The sequence below is a fragment of the Neolamprologus brichardi genome, chromosome 4 (genome assembly GCF_056152115.1).
Source record: "Neolamprologus brichardi isolate AB-2024 chromosome 4, ASM5615211v1, whole genome shotgun sequence".
NCBI lineage: Eukaryota > Metazoa > Chordata > Actinopteri > Cichliformes > Cichlidae > Neolamprologus > Neolamprologus brichardi.
The window spans coordinates 26,271,183-26,288,347 of record NC_142107.1 but is presented as its reverse complement, the minus strand read 5'-3'; the positions used below and the strand labels follow the sequence as shown (position 1 = coordinate 26,288,347).

The 17,165-nt window shown below is 46.6% G+C and overlaps 2 protein-coding genes across 2 annotated transcripts in view; both read right to left on the bottom strand.

Annotated features, from left to right (window-relative positions):
* Positions 1–1,760: 1,760 nt before the first annotated feature.
* Positions 1,761–6,469, bottom strand: maptb (microtubule-associated protein tau b). The gene is made up of 10 exons (XM_087840398.1): positions 6,339–6,469; positions 5,972–6,040; positions 5,628–5,668; positions 5,397–5,454; positions 5,241–5,320; positions 4,048–4,197; positions 3,891–3,972; positions 3,673–3,782; positions 3,169–3,336; positions 1,761–3,095 (listed from the first exon to the last, which is right to left on the bottom strand). The coding sequence occupies exons 1-10, from the start codon at positions 6,466–6,468 to the stop codon at positions 3,063–3,065; spliced, it is 921 nt and encodes a 306-aa protein (XP_087696524.1). The 5' UTR covers position 6,469; the 3' UTR covers positions 1,761–3,062.
* Positions 6,470–13,424: 6,955 nt separating this feature from the next.
* Positions 13,425–17,165, bottom strand: part of crhr1 (corticotropin releasing hormone receptor 1) — a 29,415-nt gene continuing 25,674 nt past the window's right edge. Inside the window, exon 14 of the mRNA XM_006805240.2 lies at positions 13,425–17,162. Coding sequence (XP_006805303.1) covers positions 17,022–17,162 — 141 coding nt within the window. The 3' untranslated portion in view covers positions 13,425–17,021. The remainder of the gene's footprint in view (positions 17,163–17,165) is intronic.

The following is a 17,165-nucleotide window of genomic DNA, read 5'->3' as shown; positions in this document are numbered from 1 at the left end:
TCTCTTCACACTATAGGTTTGTCGATGTGAAACTGTGGCTGACCTCTGACCTTTAACTGCTCTGTGAGTGAAGCTGGCATTAGATGACAGTAGAAACATTAGCGTAGCATTTGCCATGAGGCTGCTCAGCTGTCATGAACCGATGTTGAGCCTGTTGCCGTCAATGACCTGATCAGATTGTTAGATTTAAGGTCAAAGGTCAGGATTCAGCTTCATCTGATCTGGAAGGTGACCATAGACGGATTTGAATAAAACTTTATTCATTCTGCGATCACAACAGTATCCTGGTATCTGAGCTCCACTGATGATGGCGGTCTGTCACTCAGGGTGAACCTACGACTCTGGTTGCTGAACTGAGATCAGCAGAGTTTGTTTTTAAACTCCGGTTTTAGTGAATCTGCTTCCTGGATTGGGCTCAGGTGAGTCCCCACAGGTAACATGAACAGGTGTTAGATGGGAACATGATATCACGTTTCATGCTTTGCCTGAGGACATGCGTGCAGCAGAGGGAGATTTTAATTTCAGGCCAAAATGAAGCTAATCACGAGTTAACATGGATTTACATGGAAGCTGGATCGTTTCCAGCATTTAAGGACCGTGGACCTATGTGTGTTTTTTGTTATTGTTTTGCTACTGTCTTCATGGATTTAACTACATTATCTATCTGGTAATGCTACTTCTGCAGGCGTGTCCGTTTCAAGTTTTGGAGAACCAAAGTGTGAACTGCACACAGTGGACTGGTAAGGCTATTGCACGTTTTGCCGTGACACTGGGTTGTACAGGTGATGATTCTTGTGGTTTTGAGCTGATGTGGACTAATTGCAGCCAGTTTCATATTGAAAGACATCCCATAACATCCATCCATTCGCTTCTACTTATCCTTTTCAGGGTTGCGGGGGTGCTGGAGCCTATTCCAGCTGTGATAGGGCGCGAGGCAATAAAAAGGCGATAAAAGGCTGCATGTAGCTGCTAACTGCGGCTCCAAGCTAAAATTTTAAGCTGATTTTGCCGCGATTGTGCATGTCCCATAATATCCCATAATAGTCAACCTAAAAACCTCACTGTGGCCTACCATGAACTGTTTACATCATCTGTCCATCCAGACAAGGGGCATGGGGGGGGTGGAGCCTATCCCAGCTGTACTCCTGTCTGTCACAGGTCTAACAGACAAGCAGGTGTTTGTACTGTGAGAGGAACCCAGAGAACATGCACCAGCTGGGATACAAACTAGGAACCTCACAACAGTGCTAACCATTGCGCCTGATGTAGTATTCAGAATGGCGTTTTTCTGGTTTGGTTTCATCACTGGGTCTTGCTTAGGGGAGATCGGCTTAGTGATCTGGATGCTGTACCTGTCCTTCATGGTGTAGAGTGAGCGGATACAATGAGCTTCCTCTGAAGGGGGGCCGGCCTCTCCCTTAGAGATCAGGTGAGGAGCTTAGGCTGCTCGAAAGGAGCCAGTTGAGGTGGTTTGGGCATCTGACAAGGATGCCTCCTGGGTGAGGTGTTCCAGGCATGTCCCACTGGGAGGAGTCCCCGGGGCAGACCCAGGACACGCTGGAGAGACGATATCTTTCTAACCCTGGGAACGACAAGGTGAGTGGGGAGAGGGAGGTCTGGACTTCTCTGTTTAGGCGACCCGTCCCCGGATAAGTGGAAGAAGCACATAAATCTGATAAAACTGCTTCCTGTTTATGTTGTTGACAGCGGTTATAATGAGGCTGGCGTCATGGCGTTTCTCTGCAGTGATGAAAAACTCGTCAGATTCAAGAGAAACTTTATTGGTACAAAGCACTTGAACAGCCAACAGGCAGAGAGACACAAATGTTTTGGCACCTGGTATCAAACGGCATTCTGGGTATTTTTTTAATGATGGTGGTGGTGAGGGGTTGGTACAGCACGTCAGCAAAAACACAGAAGAGATGTGATTGGTAGAAAGATGACATCAGAGAGATAGAGGCTGGACGATTGGAGACATTTTATGAACAACGCTAATAGCACACTTCCTGTTTCCAGAGTCACATGACTTAATGTTTCACTTTTTCCCACCATTCTCACACTTCCTGTTTCCTCCAGGAAGTGCTCAAGACAGATGTTAAAATAATGGCGAGTTCAGGCTTCAGATGCTTTTTCATCGAATCAGTGCTCAAAGCGAAACTTCTGCACAGCGCAGGCGGACTAAGGATGATCTGATATCCTCGTGTTGGTGTTCCCACATCATCATAATAAATGTTGTTCCGGGTTCAACATTGCAAGTGACCAATCACATTGTTGTGACATCATACTTTTGCAAGCCAAGCGATTTATTAATTTATGAAATTAAAATGTTGCAAAGACACTCTGTGTAATGCTTACCGTTTATTAAAAACAGTATCCTGAAATGCAAAGAATTCAAATGGCTGAATCGGCGGACAGAGGCGGTTTCTCACAAGTTAAGTAGATTATTTTTTTAAGGTGTTTTTTTCCGAAGTCGCAAAAGTATGACGTCACAACAATGTGATTGGTCACTTGCAATGTTGAACCTGGAACAACATTTATGATGATGTGGGAACACCGACACGAGGATATCGTGCGGCGGACTAACTGGGACACGTTCACGGCGTCTGCCGCCAAATTCAAAACGAGCTCAAATTTTCTTCAAAGGTCAGATTAAAGAGCGGGCTCCGGGTATGGGGGGCGGCGCTGTGGGCGTTTACGCGTCACAGGTTTGTGGAGTGTGTATTTAACGCCGTTGGGTCTTTGATCAGGTTTTTAAAGTGAGACGAGGCCAGCGGCACGCTGAGCTGATCAGCTTACCACAGGAACTCTTAAGGTTAAACATTTATGTGCTGTCATATTTATTCCTTCATTCGTCACTGCTCAGCTTAAAGTTGAATCACAGTGGAGATAACAAATATAAGTGAGGCTGATCATGTGACTCTGCACACCTGGGTGATTTCTGATAAAATCTCTCCAATCCTCGCTAGCTTTGTGTAACATGTATGATGTTTTTTTTTCTTCCATTAGGCCGTTTCCTTGGTGACAGCAGGGGGGCAGGGTCTGTAGGCACAGGGTTTGTCCAATCACAGGCCTTGTTTGGCGAGAGAGGCGGACACCTTACGGAAAGATGAAGTGGTGTGTTAGCATATGTTATGTTTTTACTTTGTGATTTTATTCCGGACTTCTTACCTCATCGGCCAGGGCGTCGAGGGGTGGAGTTTCAGTTGCATTAAGACTTCCATGGGAGGAAGTGTTGCTAAGATCACAAGGGGAGGAGTCAGCCTGGATGATGATTTCAGCACCGTGGTCTGTTCGAGCTTTGGCGCTCTCTCTGAAGCTCAGCTTCTGGGTCTCGATCTGCAAACACACACGTGGGTGTCACATGACTGGGAATCAGGTCACATGACAAAAATGTGCTGCTCCCGAGCTGGGTGTGTAAAGCGCCAAATAAAAGGACAAAAGAAATTATGCTTCCACTGTAAGCGGACGGAGTTTACAGGACAAATTAGGTCGCGTGACACCGGTGACCTGCGTGAGCAGGGCTGAAGACGTCTCCATTTACGGAGGAGACGGCAGGTCTTCTGCGTGCAGGACGTTGTTTGGAGTTTCTATGACACTGCGGTGTAACAGAGGAGTCGGGAGTGCTGACTCTGCTCCTCCGACCCCCCTGAGGAGGTGGACGTTAGTGCGTACCTTCTTCTTCCCTCCTCCCGGCACATGAGTGACGTTCTCCAGAGAGCCGACTTTGGACTGAATGGTCTTAAATTCCACCTTCTCCGACTTGATCTCCACCTTCCCTCCACCTGAGGAGTAGAGCGAAGAGATCAGCCTGTACTACTCGTCTGTGCTACTTTTTATTGATCAGCTCTCCACTTAATCTCGAGATATGTGATTGTGGTGTGGAACGTTACCTGGTTTGTGGTGGATGTTGTCTTTGGAGCCGCACTTTGACGTCACATTACTGAGATCCAGCTTCTTGTTGATGATCTGAACCTACAGACAGACAGGTGAGTGTCAGGATCTACCTGAGAGTCAGCTCTGCACAGCAGGTGGACGGATGTACGTTACCCTGCCCCCTCCAGGTGAGTGTTTCAGGTTCTCCGTGGACCCAACCTTTGACTTCACATTGCTGAGGTCGGGCATTGGATGAGAGGGGAGGGGGGGCGTCCGTCCACGAGCACAGCCAGGAGACCTGGGGGGGGTCCGGACCACTGCCACCTGCAGAATGGCAGAACCATTTTAACCACCGGTACCAGTTACAGACACTGTCAGAACCAGTCCTTCTGTTATTGGCTCTTAAAATCCTGCTCCTCACATACAAGGTCTTAAATAATCAGGCCCCATCTTATCTTAATGACCTTGTAGTACCATATCACCCTATTAGAGCACTTCGCTCTCACACTGCAGGCCTACTTGTTGTTCCTAGAGTATTTAAAAGTAGAATGGGAGGCAGAGCCTTCAGTTTTCAGGCCCCTCTTCTGTGGAACCAGCTTCCAGTTTGGATTCAGGAGACAGACACTATCTCTACTTTCAAGATTAGGCTTCAAACTTTCCTTTTTGCTAAAGCATATAGTTAGGGCTGGACCAGGTGACTCTGAATCCTCCCTTAGTTATGCTACAATAGACGTAGGCTGCCGGGGATTCCCATGATGCACTGGGTGTTTCTTCTTCACTCACTATGTATTAACAGACCTCTCTGCACTGAATCATATCTGTTATTAATCTCTGTCTCTCTTCCACAGCATGTCTTTACCCTGTCTTCCTTCTCTCACCCCAACCGGTCGCAGCAGATGGCCCCGCCCCTCCCTGAGCCTGGTTCTGCCGGAGGTTTCTTCCTGTTAAAAGGGAGTTTTTCCTTCCCGCTGTCGCCAAAGTGCTGCTCATAGGGGGTCATATGATTGTTGGGTTTTTCTCTGTATGTATTATTGTATTGAATTCTGTTCTATTCTAAAGTTTGCAGATGACACTGCAGTGACAGGATGCATCGCGCGCAGGCAGTCCAAACAGTCGTTGCATTAATTGTGAGGTGATGCGCTCATCAGTGAAAATGAAGACCTGCAGTTTTACTTAATGTTGTGTAAATCACACAGAACTACACACATTATGTACGGATCATTTCAGTAACATGCGTGCTCTGGAACAACATGGTGACTGCAGACAGAACGACCCTGCTGAACCAGTAACCCTCTGTCAGAGTACCTATACTCTGCTGTACTGCTGGTTTGTATGAATACTTCAGCACCTATCTCAGGTGTTCTCACCTTCTTCACCTCTCTGTTAGGCGTGGACGATCGGCTGGCGGGAGAACGACTTCCTGGACTGTTGACACCGTCCACGGACTCTGGCAGACAGACAGACACGGGTTAGTGGCTCTGATGGGTTAAACTGGTGTGACTGGTTATACTGGGTCAGTGTACCTGTGCTCTTAGCTGAGATCATCTTGGCTGCTCTGGCGCCTCCTGCTGTCCTGGAGGCCTGAAACACAATGTCGGTTACCATGGTGAAAAGGAGCGAGGTCTGAAAGCTGTGAATTTGGGAAGAATCTTCCAGTTCGTGAACATTTCCCATCATCGTGTTAGCCTCGTGCATGGCGCCAGCCTCTGGGAACAGCTGATTATTGATTCCGATCAGTAAGTGTACAGATTTACCTTCATTGATTCTTCAGAAGTTGCCTTCACAGCGGCTTTTTCTGTTGGAGGATTTAAAAAATATGTTAATGACGACTAATAATCAATAATCAAAGAACAGCCAGAGTTCGTCGATCGCTGACTCTCTGACTTTGGTAAAAGCTGCTCGTCAGGTTTTTTCATGTTTCACTCTTATGTGGAGAGAGTCGCTTTCTTCTCCGCTCCAGTTAACAGCCATCCAATCAGAGTGGAGGGGTGGAGCAAAATAAGTTGGGAGTAGGGTTAGGGTTAAAGCTCAGTCAGGTGATCAGTTTCTCGTAACACCTTTAGTTATCGATCAATTGTCAGTAATTATTGTTACCAACCTTCCATCTTCTGCGTTTCATAGGCGGGGCCATCTGTGAGGGGGGCGGAGTCTCCATCCATCTTCACTCCTACAGAGGAGGGGAGGACACAGAGAAGAGAGGTGATGAAGAGGAGTCAGTGAGCATGCTCAGGCACGGTGAATCACCATGATGATGATAATGCAGAAATACAATCATAAAAGTCTGAATGTGTCGGCGCAGCTACACCCGAGCCCGCTCTTCCTCCTCCTCCGTGTTCGCTCGGGGCCTAACAGCAGCCTGCGGACTGATCCGGTCACCGCAAACCCGCCGCAGCTGCTCCGAGAATCTCCGAGGAGGAGGATGAAGAGGGTAAAGAGAAGGAGGACGGGCGTTGTCCGGTTCTTACCTCCTGCTGCTGCTGCTGCTGCTGTCGGTCCGTCTGCTGCTCCACCCTGCGCCGCTCTAACAGGGAGGGAGGGGGCGCAGGCTGCTGCATGCCGGGAGGAAGCTGCCGTTACCATGGCAACCCGTTGCATCCAGGCGGAGGAGAGAAAGTGTCGCGTTCTCGTCTCAGGTCGCACGCGATGACGGCGATGAAGTTCCGGCTCTCTTTATACACATTAAGCTTAAATAACGCGATTCTGCTCCACAGAGTGAAATTCTCACAGGTGTGGGAGGGTCACAGTAATCTGAACCGGAACTGCACACAGGTGAGAATAAAACAACATCACCTGATATGTGATTGCCTCGGACACTGAGATCACTGCACTCGCCACTTCGACATAGTGGGCGGAGTTTTGCGATCGTTACCTGAATCGCAGGTGTGAGCACAGAGCGGACGTATCAAAATAACAGGAAGGAAGTTTTGAGCAAAGCTGACCTGTGCTGTAAACTTCTTAAACATTAACGTTGTCTGCTTGAGCTTTGAGGTCACCGTTCAGATAGGCCGAGCATGGATTGGTCTCCACGACCGATTCTAAAGCAGCCTGACAGCTCTGAGCATGAGCTGAAGCTCTGTGTCACAAGGTCAGAGGTCAGTGGCAGGAAGGCCTCAGCTCACCTGGCTTTGCTCGAATGGGTTGTGTGCAGTAGCGGTTTTTGATACGGGCGACACGGGCGGATGCCCGGGGCGGCATCACGGGCATCGGAAAATAAAAATAAAGAACTACTCGTGCTCATGCTGCTCCAACGTCAGCGCATATTGGGGATGGCATAGTCACCGATCGGTTTTCTATCGCCCATTTGCTGGGAGTGAGGGCGCCCTCGTTTGCGAGGTGCGCCTGCGGTACAGAGAGGAGAGGGCGGGGCGGCGGGGGTTCTCTGACCGGCTGGAGCAGCGTCTAATAACCAACTCGCAAAATAAAACAAACAAACACGAAAACACCAGACATCATGATACAGACTTATATCTGCACCGATGTTTTTCCTCGGTGCGCCTGCTCGCTGCTGAAGTCAAATAAAACTTTATTGTCATCTCCGCTACATACAGTCCAGTATATAGAGCAGGGGTGTCAAACTCAAATACACAGTGGGCCAAAATTCAAAACTGGAACAAAGTCGCGGGCTAACGTTAATATTTATTGAAAAATAAATCTTCCTCCAGATTTAAGAATGAATCTTTTCTTATGGACTCAAACACGTTTTGCTGAAAAACTGAATATGGAACAAGCAAAGCTTAATACTAAACAATATATATATTAGCTGTATAATACCAGTAGGCCAGCTCTAATAGTAATTTGGTATGGCTTCGCGGGCCAAATGTAATAAGGCTGCGGGCCAAATTTGGCCCGCCGGCCAGAGTTTGACACCTATGATATAGAGAGACGACAAGGCTCCAGTTACAGCAGTGCAAGTAAACAAACAATAAATATAAGAGGAGTAAGAAAATAATTACACACTTAAGGACTCGGGGTAAAGGGATCAATAACAATTTAAAATGTATAATTTACAGTTTGATTTAAAGTCTCACACACAACCCGTCAATAGGGGAGGGACCGGTTGCTTCCAAATAGAGCACATTTCATTTATAATGTTGTAAATCCAAGTCCATTACGTATTCATGATTTGAATCCTGGGTTGTGTGAAATCCCAGAAATAAACCTTAGACAAAGTGAATCTGTGAACTAAGGTGTAGGCCTGTTAGGTTATGTTGTGGCGATCCTCGGGTTGGGGGATGGGTGTTCATACCGGAGTGCAAAATTAAAACCAATGGAAGATGGACAGTTCAAAGCCATCAGGTGCTCAGTTTAGAAAAAAGAGGAAAGAAGAGGAGGAGAAACGAGCAAAAGATGCAGGTAAGCAGATGTGTGATTGGATGATGGCAGGTCATCCTGAAACTATCAGAATCAGAATACTTTATTAATCCCTAAGGAAATTATGTGGGTTACAGTTGTCGCCCCGCACTATATGATGGCTCAAGAGTTGAGAGTTCGTCTTGTAATCGGAAGGTTGCCGGTTCGAGCCCCGGCTTGGACAGTCTCGGTCGTTGTGTCCTTGGGCAAGACTCTTCACCCGTTGCCTACTGGTGGTGGTCAGAGGGCCCGGTGGCGCCAGTGTCCGGCAGCCTCGCCTCTGTCAGTGCGCCCCAGGGTGGCTGTGGCTACAATGTAGCTGCCATCACCAGTGTGTGAATGGGTGGATGACTGGATATGTAAAGCGCTATACAAATACAGGCCATTTACTTAAAATCCTTTCATTTGCTTAAAAGTGTGCCTTATGTATTAACTCTGGTTGTGTTTACGGACTTGAACCTATATTATGTGCTACATGGCGCTCAAAAATGACATCAAAATGTTTTAGTACAACTTTGGTCAGCTACGAAGCCACTTGGTGGATTGTTGGAGCTTACGGCTGCCATAGTCAGGAGCCTCGCAGAGTAACACGTACCGTGCTTCAACGTAATATTACCATATTGTGTGCGTATAAGGACCCCAAAATAGCTCCTGTTAAGAGACATGCGTAGAACATGTGAACAGAGCAGCTGCGAGAGAATTCAACATTAATGAATCAATGTTACAGAAGTGCAGGAAGCAAGAAGAATGAGATGAGTAAAGTTCGACTTATCTGACTGTTTGGTTTTCCTTAATGCGCCTTTCAATCTGGTGTGCCTTATGGTCTGAGAAACAGGATAGCTTATCTTTCTTGTATTACAGTCTTGTCAACACAAAGTTCTTTATTTGGAGCACATAAATGTGCTCCAAATAAAGAACTTTGTGTTGACAAGACTGTAACGTAAAGACTGAACACCTGTCACAGGTGTTGCAGCGGTTGCTCTGCAGCCCTCAGGTGTGAGTGCAGTAGAGCTGCATGTAGTAGGTGATGTTTCCTGTCTGTAATTTAATGAGGTACAGGTGTGCGTTTCTCATTCTCTACATGCGAGAAGCAGAAGGTGAAGAACAGCGAATGACTGTTGTAGCGCCGTGGTTCCTGTATTTTCTTCATCTTCAGTTTCTCACCTGTGGGGGACAAGAAGGTACACCTGATGCTCTGAAGACGCACCGTTAAAATCAGTGCAGGAGGAAACTAACAAATCTTGGGCTCTCGCTGTGTCCATCAGCTCAGCACAGCTGTGTGACTCAGCACAGGTGAGCTGTGTTATCCGCTGCTGTTTGTAGGTTTTGGAAATTTTCCGAGGAGCATCAGAAACAGCAGACTTAAAAAAGACCAATGCAATAAAGAACAATGTTCAGGGTTCTTTATTGTCACTCACCATGAAGAAACGCAACGAGAAGAAGTTATAACAAGTTAAATAAGTAATGACCTGATTAAAATCAAATAAATAGAAAAGTAAAAATAAATAAATACATTTAATCTTCAGAAGCGTGGGAGTCCAGCACAGTTCAGCCATCCATCCATAAATTATAATGTATAGTGACATATACTTTTAGTTTTAATAATTTAAACATGTTCAGGTATAAGTTTAAACATAATGGTGTTCCAGCTCCTCTTAGCAGATAAGAAGTTAGCAGGTCCACCACAAGGGGGCGCTCTAGTGTACTGAAGTGAAGCATGGCTTTGTACGATCAGCCTATAAAATTATTAAAGCTTCAATGTAATCCAATTCCTCATGACATGGTGTTTTTGTTTATATGCAGTGTTGGGAAGGTTACTTTTAAAATGTACTCCACTACAGATTACAGATTACATGCCCCAAAATGTATTCTGTAACGTATTCCGTTACGTTGCTCAATGAGAGTAACGTATTCTGAATACTTTGGATTACTTAATATATTATCCCGTTTCTGCTCGATGACAGCTCGTACTTTTCCTTTTTCTCCCTCCCTCGCTCACAGACACATAACGTGTATGGCAGTCCATTCTCCCTGCAGCACGGACTACACTGCCCATGATGCTATACCTGTAGCATTCTGCCTGTTAGCTTAGCACAACAACAACAACAGGCGCTCTCTCACCCAGGAAACACGCAGAGAGAGAGCGTCACCCTGTAACCATGGCAACCCTACCCCACCAGGAACAACAGAACGTAGCTGTCAAACAAACCCAAACAGTCCTGACCCGCCACAATATGAAACAGGGAAGTACCGCCGTGTAATCCATTTATTTCAACAAAGTAACTGTATTCTAAATACCACCTTTTAAACGGTAACTGTAACGGAATACAGTTACTCATATTTTGTATTTTAAATACGTAACGGCGGTACATATATTCCGTTACTCCCCAACACTGTTTATATGTGATTAACATTTGGATACTTTTGTAACACAGGGAGTAGGCCCAACCCACCTGCCCCTCCTGCCCTCCCTAACGGCTTCATCGGGTCAGGTAAATAAAGCACTGGAGGCAGCAGGACAGGCTAGCAGCACTCACTGTAACCAGTAGGAAGTGTTTTGAGAGAGAGTGGTGCTGCCCACCTTTAAAACCACATACCAGACCCCTGCAGTGCACCCACTGACCCAACAGACACACAAGGACAACATTATCCTGCTTCATAACCTCGCTCCTCCATATTTATCTGATCTTCATATGTACTCGCCCCCTCGTACACGCCGCTCTTCTTCAGCTTCCCTTCTGTCTGTTCCACGTGCTCGCCTGGCTACCACACGACTCAGAGCCTTTAGTTGTTCTGCCGAGACTTTGGATGCACTTCCAGCAGATCTTCAGACCACCAACTCTCTCACCACTTTTAAATCGCGTCTTAAAACCATCTGATCAGAATTGCATTCCCTTCATCGTGACTCAGTCTTAGTCCATTTTTACCTTGTTTAGCTTTTATACTTCCATACTTATTCTTAGATTTGTTTACCTTATGTTTTTATTTTGTAGCACTAATGTAAGGAAACCTTCTAGGTCTTTAAAGGTGCCTATAAATAAAATGCAATATTATTATCATTATTATTATTATTATTATTATTATTATTATTATTTTCCTCTGATCACAACTCGTAACTCAGGCTGAGGGACAGTTCTCTGCACAGCACTGCCAGAGCAAACCTGGGGAGGGCCTCAAACAGGTCAAGGAGGGCGACAGGAAGAGGATAGAGGGTTTTCTCAACCCCCGCCAAGCCCTCACCAACTACAAAGGCCAGAGCCCCCAACCCCAACAGCAGCCTCAAACTCAAAGAGGAGCTCAATTCCCCCAAACTTGATTTTGTTCATATGCACATCTTCAGTGAGAGAAATATTTCGTTCTTCATCCAGGTGACTTCTTCAGTCTCAGCTGACTGCAGGTTTCCCCAAACTTATAAACAGCACATTTGCATTGGATCAAATGGAGTCACTTGGATGAGTGACGAAATGTTTCTCCCACTGAAAACGTCCAGATCAACAGAATCAACTTTTGGGGATTTACTTACCTGGATGATTGGGCATGCATCAAGAAGCTCAATTCCTTTTTTGCTTAGTTTGAGACCACACCCTAGACCACTCCCCCTGCTCCTCACCTCCCCCTCACTCTCCCTGCAAGAGCATGAGGTCAGGAGGTCACTGAGAGCAGTGAACCCCAGGAGAGCTGCCGGTCCCGACAGAGTCCCAGCAGCTGCGGTCAAAGCCTGCACGGGCCAGCCGGCAGGGATCCTCACCAGGCTGTTCAGCCTCTCCCTGACTCATGCCATCGTTCTCACATGTCTGAAAGCCGCCACCATCTTTCCCATCCCCCCAAACACTGGCGTGGACACCCCAATGGCTACTGACCTATAGTCCTCACGTCTGTCGTCATCAAGTGTTTCGAGAAGATAGTGTCTCAGTGTCTCACTGATTTGCTGACAGATCAAGGCTCCGTCAATTTCTCCTGGACCCACGACACCATGGCCATGGTAAAGAAGGCCCAGCAGCTGCTGCACTTTCTCCGTGTTGTGAAATTATTATATTATCTTATGCCACGTTATACCTCTAATTAAAGATTGTGAAATCATTATGTAGTTTTCGTTTGCATTATACTCCTGACTTAGAAGGTGATAATTATTAGATTGATTAGACTGATTTGTATTACATTAGACTGCTAGCGAATGAATGACATTGTTTTATGATGCATTATACTGCTGATTAATAAGAAATATTGTTTTCAGAGAAGCATGGCTGTATTTGTCTGATTAGAAAGACCAGAACATACGGCACAGGAGGCCAAGGTCATAACGAAGGAATGTGGATGTTTAGGTTTTATAACTTTGGAGGGCGGCTGAAGCTATAAGAATGTGAGAAACGGTCAGACACCTGGAGATCTGGTGGACACCTTCCTGTCCACTTCTCCTGTCTGGACGTTTTTTAATGCTCATAGTGTTGTATGGCATAAAGAGATTGTTAATTGAGCATTTATACACCGAGTGTTGTTCTTCCTTCAGCCCAAAGATCAAAGAGTTGGGATATTTAACAGTGTGCTGAGGAGGAATAACCGAGGGGCCACGACTGAGAACAGGAAGTCTGCGCAGAGGATAATTAACACTGGCTGCCCTCCGACACCCCTGGAGCCCATCACCAGATCTTCCTGTCTCAGGTAAACTCGGGCCATCACAGGTGGCCCCGCCCACCACCTGTTTGACCTGCTGCCCTCTGGTCGCCACCTCAGGCCAATCAGGTCCCACACCTCCAGACTCAGCAACAGCTTCTTCCCCTGGGCCATTCAGACTGTTAGCAAACACTGTATCCCGACACCCCACCCACCAATCTGAGTCATGAGTGACCCTCATCACTCAGACCACTCACACACAGAGTCTGTGTGTGAGTCTTTGTCTTTGCGAACACGCCAGAGGGAGTGTTCACCCAGGGCGCCAAACAGGCTAGGACCGCCACTGATAACAGGATACTAAGGTCATTGGCTTATCTGGCTGAGGAAACATGGTCTGTTTTATCAGAGTGAATCCGAAGCTCTTCTACAAGACACTGTGTGCAGTAAAAGACAAATATGTGATTCTAGAGATATTAGTCTTAAAGATAAAAACAAATCCCAACAGTGTCTACATCAGTGAGGACCTCAGTGGGACATTTAACCCCACAGAGCTGGTTAGGAGGGCTCAGCAGTGGCTGTGATTCCGATGAGTTTCATATGTAGCTACAGCTGCAGCAGCTGAGAGCATCCTGACCTTCTGCATCGTGATACGGCAACACCAATCCCATGGACTGCAAATGCCTGGAAAGTGGTGAAGGCTGCCAAAAAGATCGTTAGGAGTCCAGTGGCCTCTCTGCAGAACATCTACCAGCACAGTCCACAGGATAGCTGCCATGACCTGGATGACACACGTGTGCTTTCAATGCCTTCAATCCAATCTGCACTGCTGAGAGCGAAGCTGCAAGTAGTGGGCGTGAACAGTCACCTGACTGCATAGACGATCTGCCACCTCAACCACAGTATGTGAGGCTTCTGTACCGTATGTGTGAGGCAGCACAGCGGCCCCTCAGGGACCGTGCTCTCCCTCCCCTTCATCATTGTTGTCAGTAACAGACTTACTGGTTCTTTAATCCAGCGGTTCCCAAACCTTTTTGCTCCACAGACCGGTTTGATGTCAGACAATATTTTCACGGACCGGCCTTTAAGGTGTGGCGGATAAACACAACAAAATAAAGCAATACGATCGAGACAAAAACTGAGGGTAAATATAATAATAAACGCAAAATCACTGTGTAATTGTGTAACTTTATTAGCATCCTCCTGAAATGCACCAACAGCATTGAGAGTAACATCCTCCTCTCTGCCCCTTAATGCTCTCTGGTCGCTATGGTAACGTGTAAATATTTCTTTCAAAATAAGACGCACAACTACAACACAGGAAAAGACCCGGGGAAACAGAGTTAATGATAAAAACCCTGAAAACCATAAATTTCAGCCCGAGTCTCAGCTCTCACGGCCCGGTACCAAACGACTCACGGAGCGGTACCAAATGACGGACCAGTACCGGTCAGTGGCCCGGTGGTTGGGGACCACTGCTTTAATGGAATTGTTATATTTTTAATTCATGCCCAGTTAGAGTGTCATCTGGCACCAAATGCACTTTGTTGTTGAGAAACGGCATAAATCTGTTAGTCTCGCACACATCGTTTTGTGAACACTGTAAAACGAGATGCGGATTGAAGCAGCAGAAATGAGTTTTCTCCAAAAGGTGGACGGGCTCTCCCCTAGGGTTAGGGTGAGCACTTCAGTCATTCAGGAGGGGAACTCCTCCACATCGAAAGGAGATGGCTAACGCTGTCGCCTCCTGGGTAAGGTGTTTCAGCCAGGCATAGGGTGAGGAGGCCCGGCATACGCTGGAGAGATCAGATTGATCGGCTGGCCAGGGACTGTCTCTGTTTTCCTGGAGGATGAGGTGAAAGGGGGAGGGGCTTTCCTGCTGCTGCCCCCAAACCCGACTTCAGACAAGCAGAAGAAAATGGCTGCATGATTTTTGTTACTGTAGATTTGAAATTTTACTGAAGTGGTTGTCATGAGTTTTCAAACAGCATGCATCATTAATAATGCACGGCAGAGTGCAACACACTCTTCAGGCGCATTATTCGTTTGATAGATTTTGTCATACTTTAGTAATTGGCATTGCGGGAGCAGCACACAACAGCTACTCCAGGCTAAATGGTGTTTTTGTGCTTTCTATTGCTTTTTCATCCTGACGTTGAGTCGCCAAAACCACTGTGCGAAGAACTGGAAGCACAGCACAGGCTAAGAGCCAATCCAAGCCGGCCGGCTCTCCCGTCCACTCGCCGTGGTGGCTTGTGTGTCAACTTGTGTGTGTCACGTATTTTTACCTGGCCAGGGATTGCAGGTGGAAATGATTGTATAAACGGCCTCTTTTCCATTTGTTCATGAAGGAAATAAACAGAGATCAGGTTGCTGTCCATGTTTCTGATTGGTCACATGGTGTAAACTCCGCCCCTTTCACAGCAAGTTAAGCTTGGGTTAATTTATTAAACTGCACGCACAAACACACAAACACACGTGCACGCACACACACGTGCACACGTACACAAACACACACAAACACACGCACACACACACAAACACACGTGCACGCACAAGCGCGCGCGCGCACACACACACGCGCACACACACATTTACACACACACACACCTTCAGCAGTGTCTCTGTGGCGGAGCACTCACACCAAACATCAAGCAGACGTTCTTGTGGCTATAAAGACTCCGTCTGATGCAAAATAAAACCTGCTGATAATCCAGCTTTACTTTCCTGCCACTGGTGGAAATGGTACGGATCCTTAATCCACTTGCCCGAAGATTTAATCTGAATAAATGTTCACCAGAGGAAGTAGAGCAGGAAGCTGACGTCAGGGTTATCAGAGTTAGGGTTAGGTTTGTCACCACACACCTCTGAATCTGTGATGATCAGTGTGTGTGAAGAGCAGAAAGCTGGTGATCAGTAATACATACAGTAATAGCTGATAAATAAAACACTGATCAATAAATCAATAAACCGATTATAAAATACAGTCTGGCTGCTCAGTAGGGATGGGTATCGAAACCCGGTTCTTGCTGAGAACCGGTTCCCACTGTTTCAGTTCCTTGGAATCGTTTGCCATTTCTGCAAACGATTCCCTTATCGATTCCAGTTGCCCCGAATGACGTCACCACGTTGCGGAGCGTTGCTTACCTGGCAGGAAACACGGCGCCTCAAACGCTCAAAAGTTTGGTTATACTTTACGAGAACGGATGACAACAGGGCAACTTGCAATACTTGCAAAGTATATATTTAATTTAAGGGAGGAAACACTACGAATATGCAAAAAACACACGATGACCTTAAATGAATGTCGTGTTTTTAATTCCGGGCTCCTGAATCTCAACCCAGCAGCAGCGGTAACGTTTGCACGTCCTCTCCCGTTAATGCAGCAGGTAAATAATCAACTAACAGTGCAGATTATGTTAGTGCGATCTGCCTTATTACAAACCTGCCATTACTGTGCGTTTAGTGACCATGATGAGACAGAGTCTGGCTCAGATGCTGGCAGTTCTCGCTGCAGTCTACCGTAGCGTCTCCTTTCAGGCCAGGATAGATGAATGTCAGCGAGCAGTGACTCAGTTTGTGGTCAAAGGCTTGCAGCCGTTTGCCACAGCAGATGATTTTCAGTAAGTGAATGTGTTTAATTGTAGGCAGGGACATTACTGGATATTCTTGTGTAACTGCTACAGAATAATTTATGTTATACTTTGTTATTGCTACAGAAGAATATTTATTTTATTATTTTACATTTACAGTGTTTTTCCTGGGGACCCTGTGACGCCCCATTGAAGAGCTGCAGGCTGGATCTCTTAAGATCTCACTGTTGGGTTTGTAAGGCCATGTTACTCCTACATTTCTCTCTTGTTCAAAGAGAAGATATAAAACAAAGATCTAAGCTAATCGACCTTAGTGTTCTCCTTTTGTAAAAAAGAATCGATAAAGAATCGAATCGTTAAACAGAATCGAAAATGGAATCGAATCGTGAAAATCTCATCAATACCCATCCCTACTGCTCAGTGCAACATATGAAGCAGCTGATTGGTTGAGTCCAGTGACAGAGAGTCTAGTGAGGGTGAAGAGAGGCGGGGCCACACAGAGCCCCCCTCTAACTGTCTGGTCCTCATGCATCATAAGAGCTCAGATTGGCCAACGGGAATCACATCTCAGACCGCCATTGGGTGAGTTCAGGTCTGTCAGAGGTTTGAGGACTGTTTGATGCTGTGGAAGGACACTCTGCTCGGTGAGGTGGGCAGCGACGTGGCCCGTATGACACGGCTCCGGATGGAGTGACGGTCCTGCCAACGAATCCAACGCTTCCTGACCGCGGAGCGCACCTA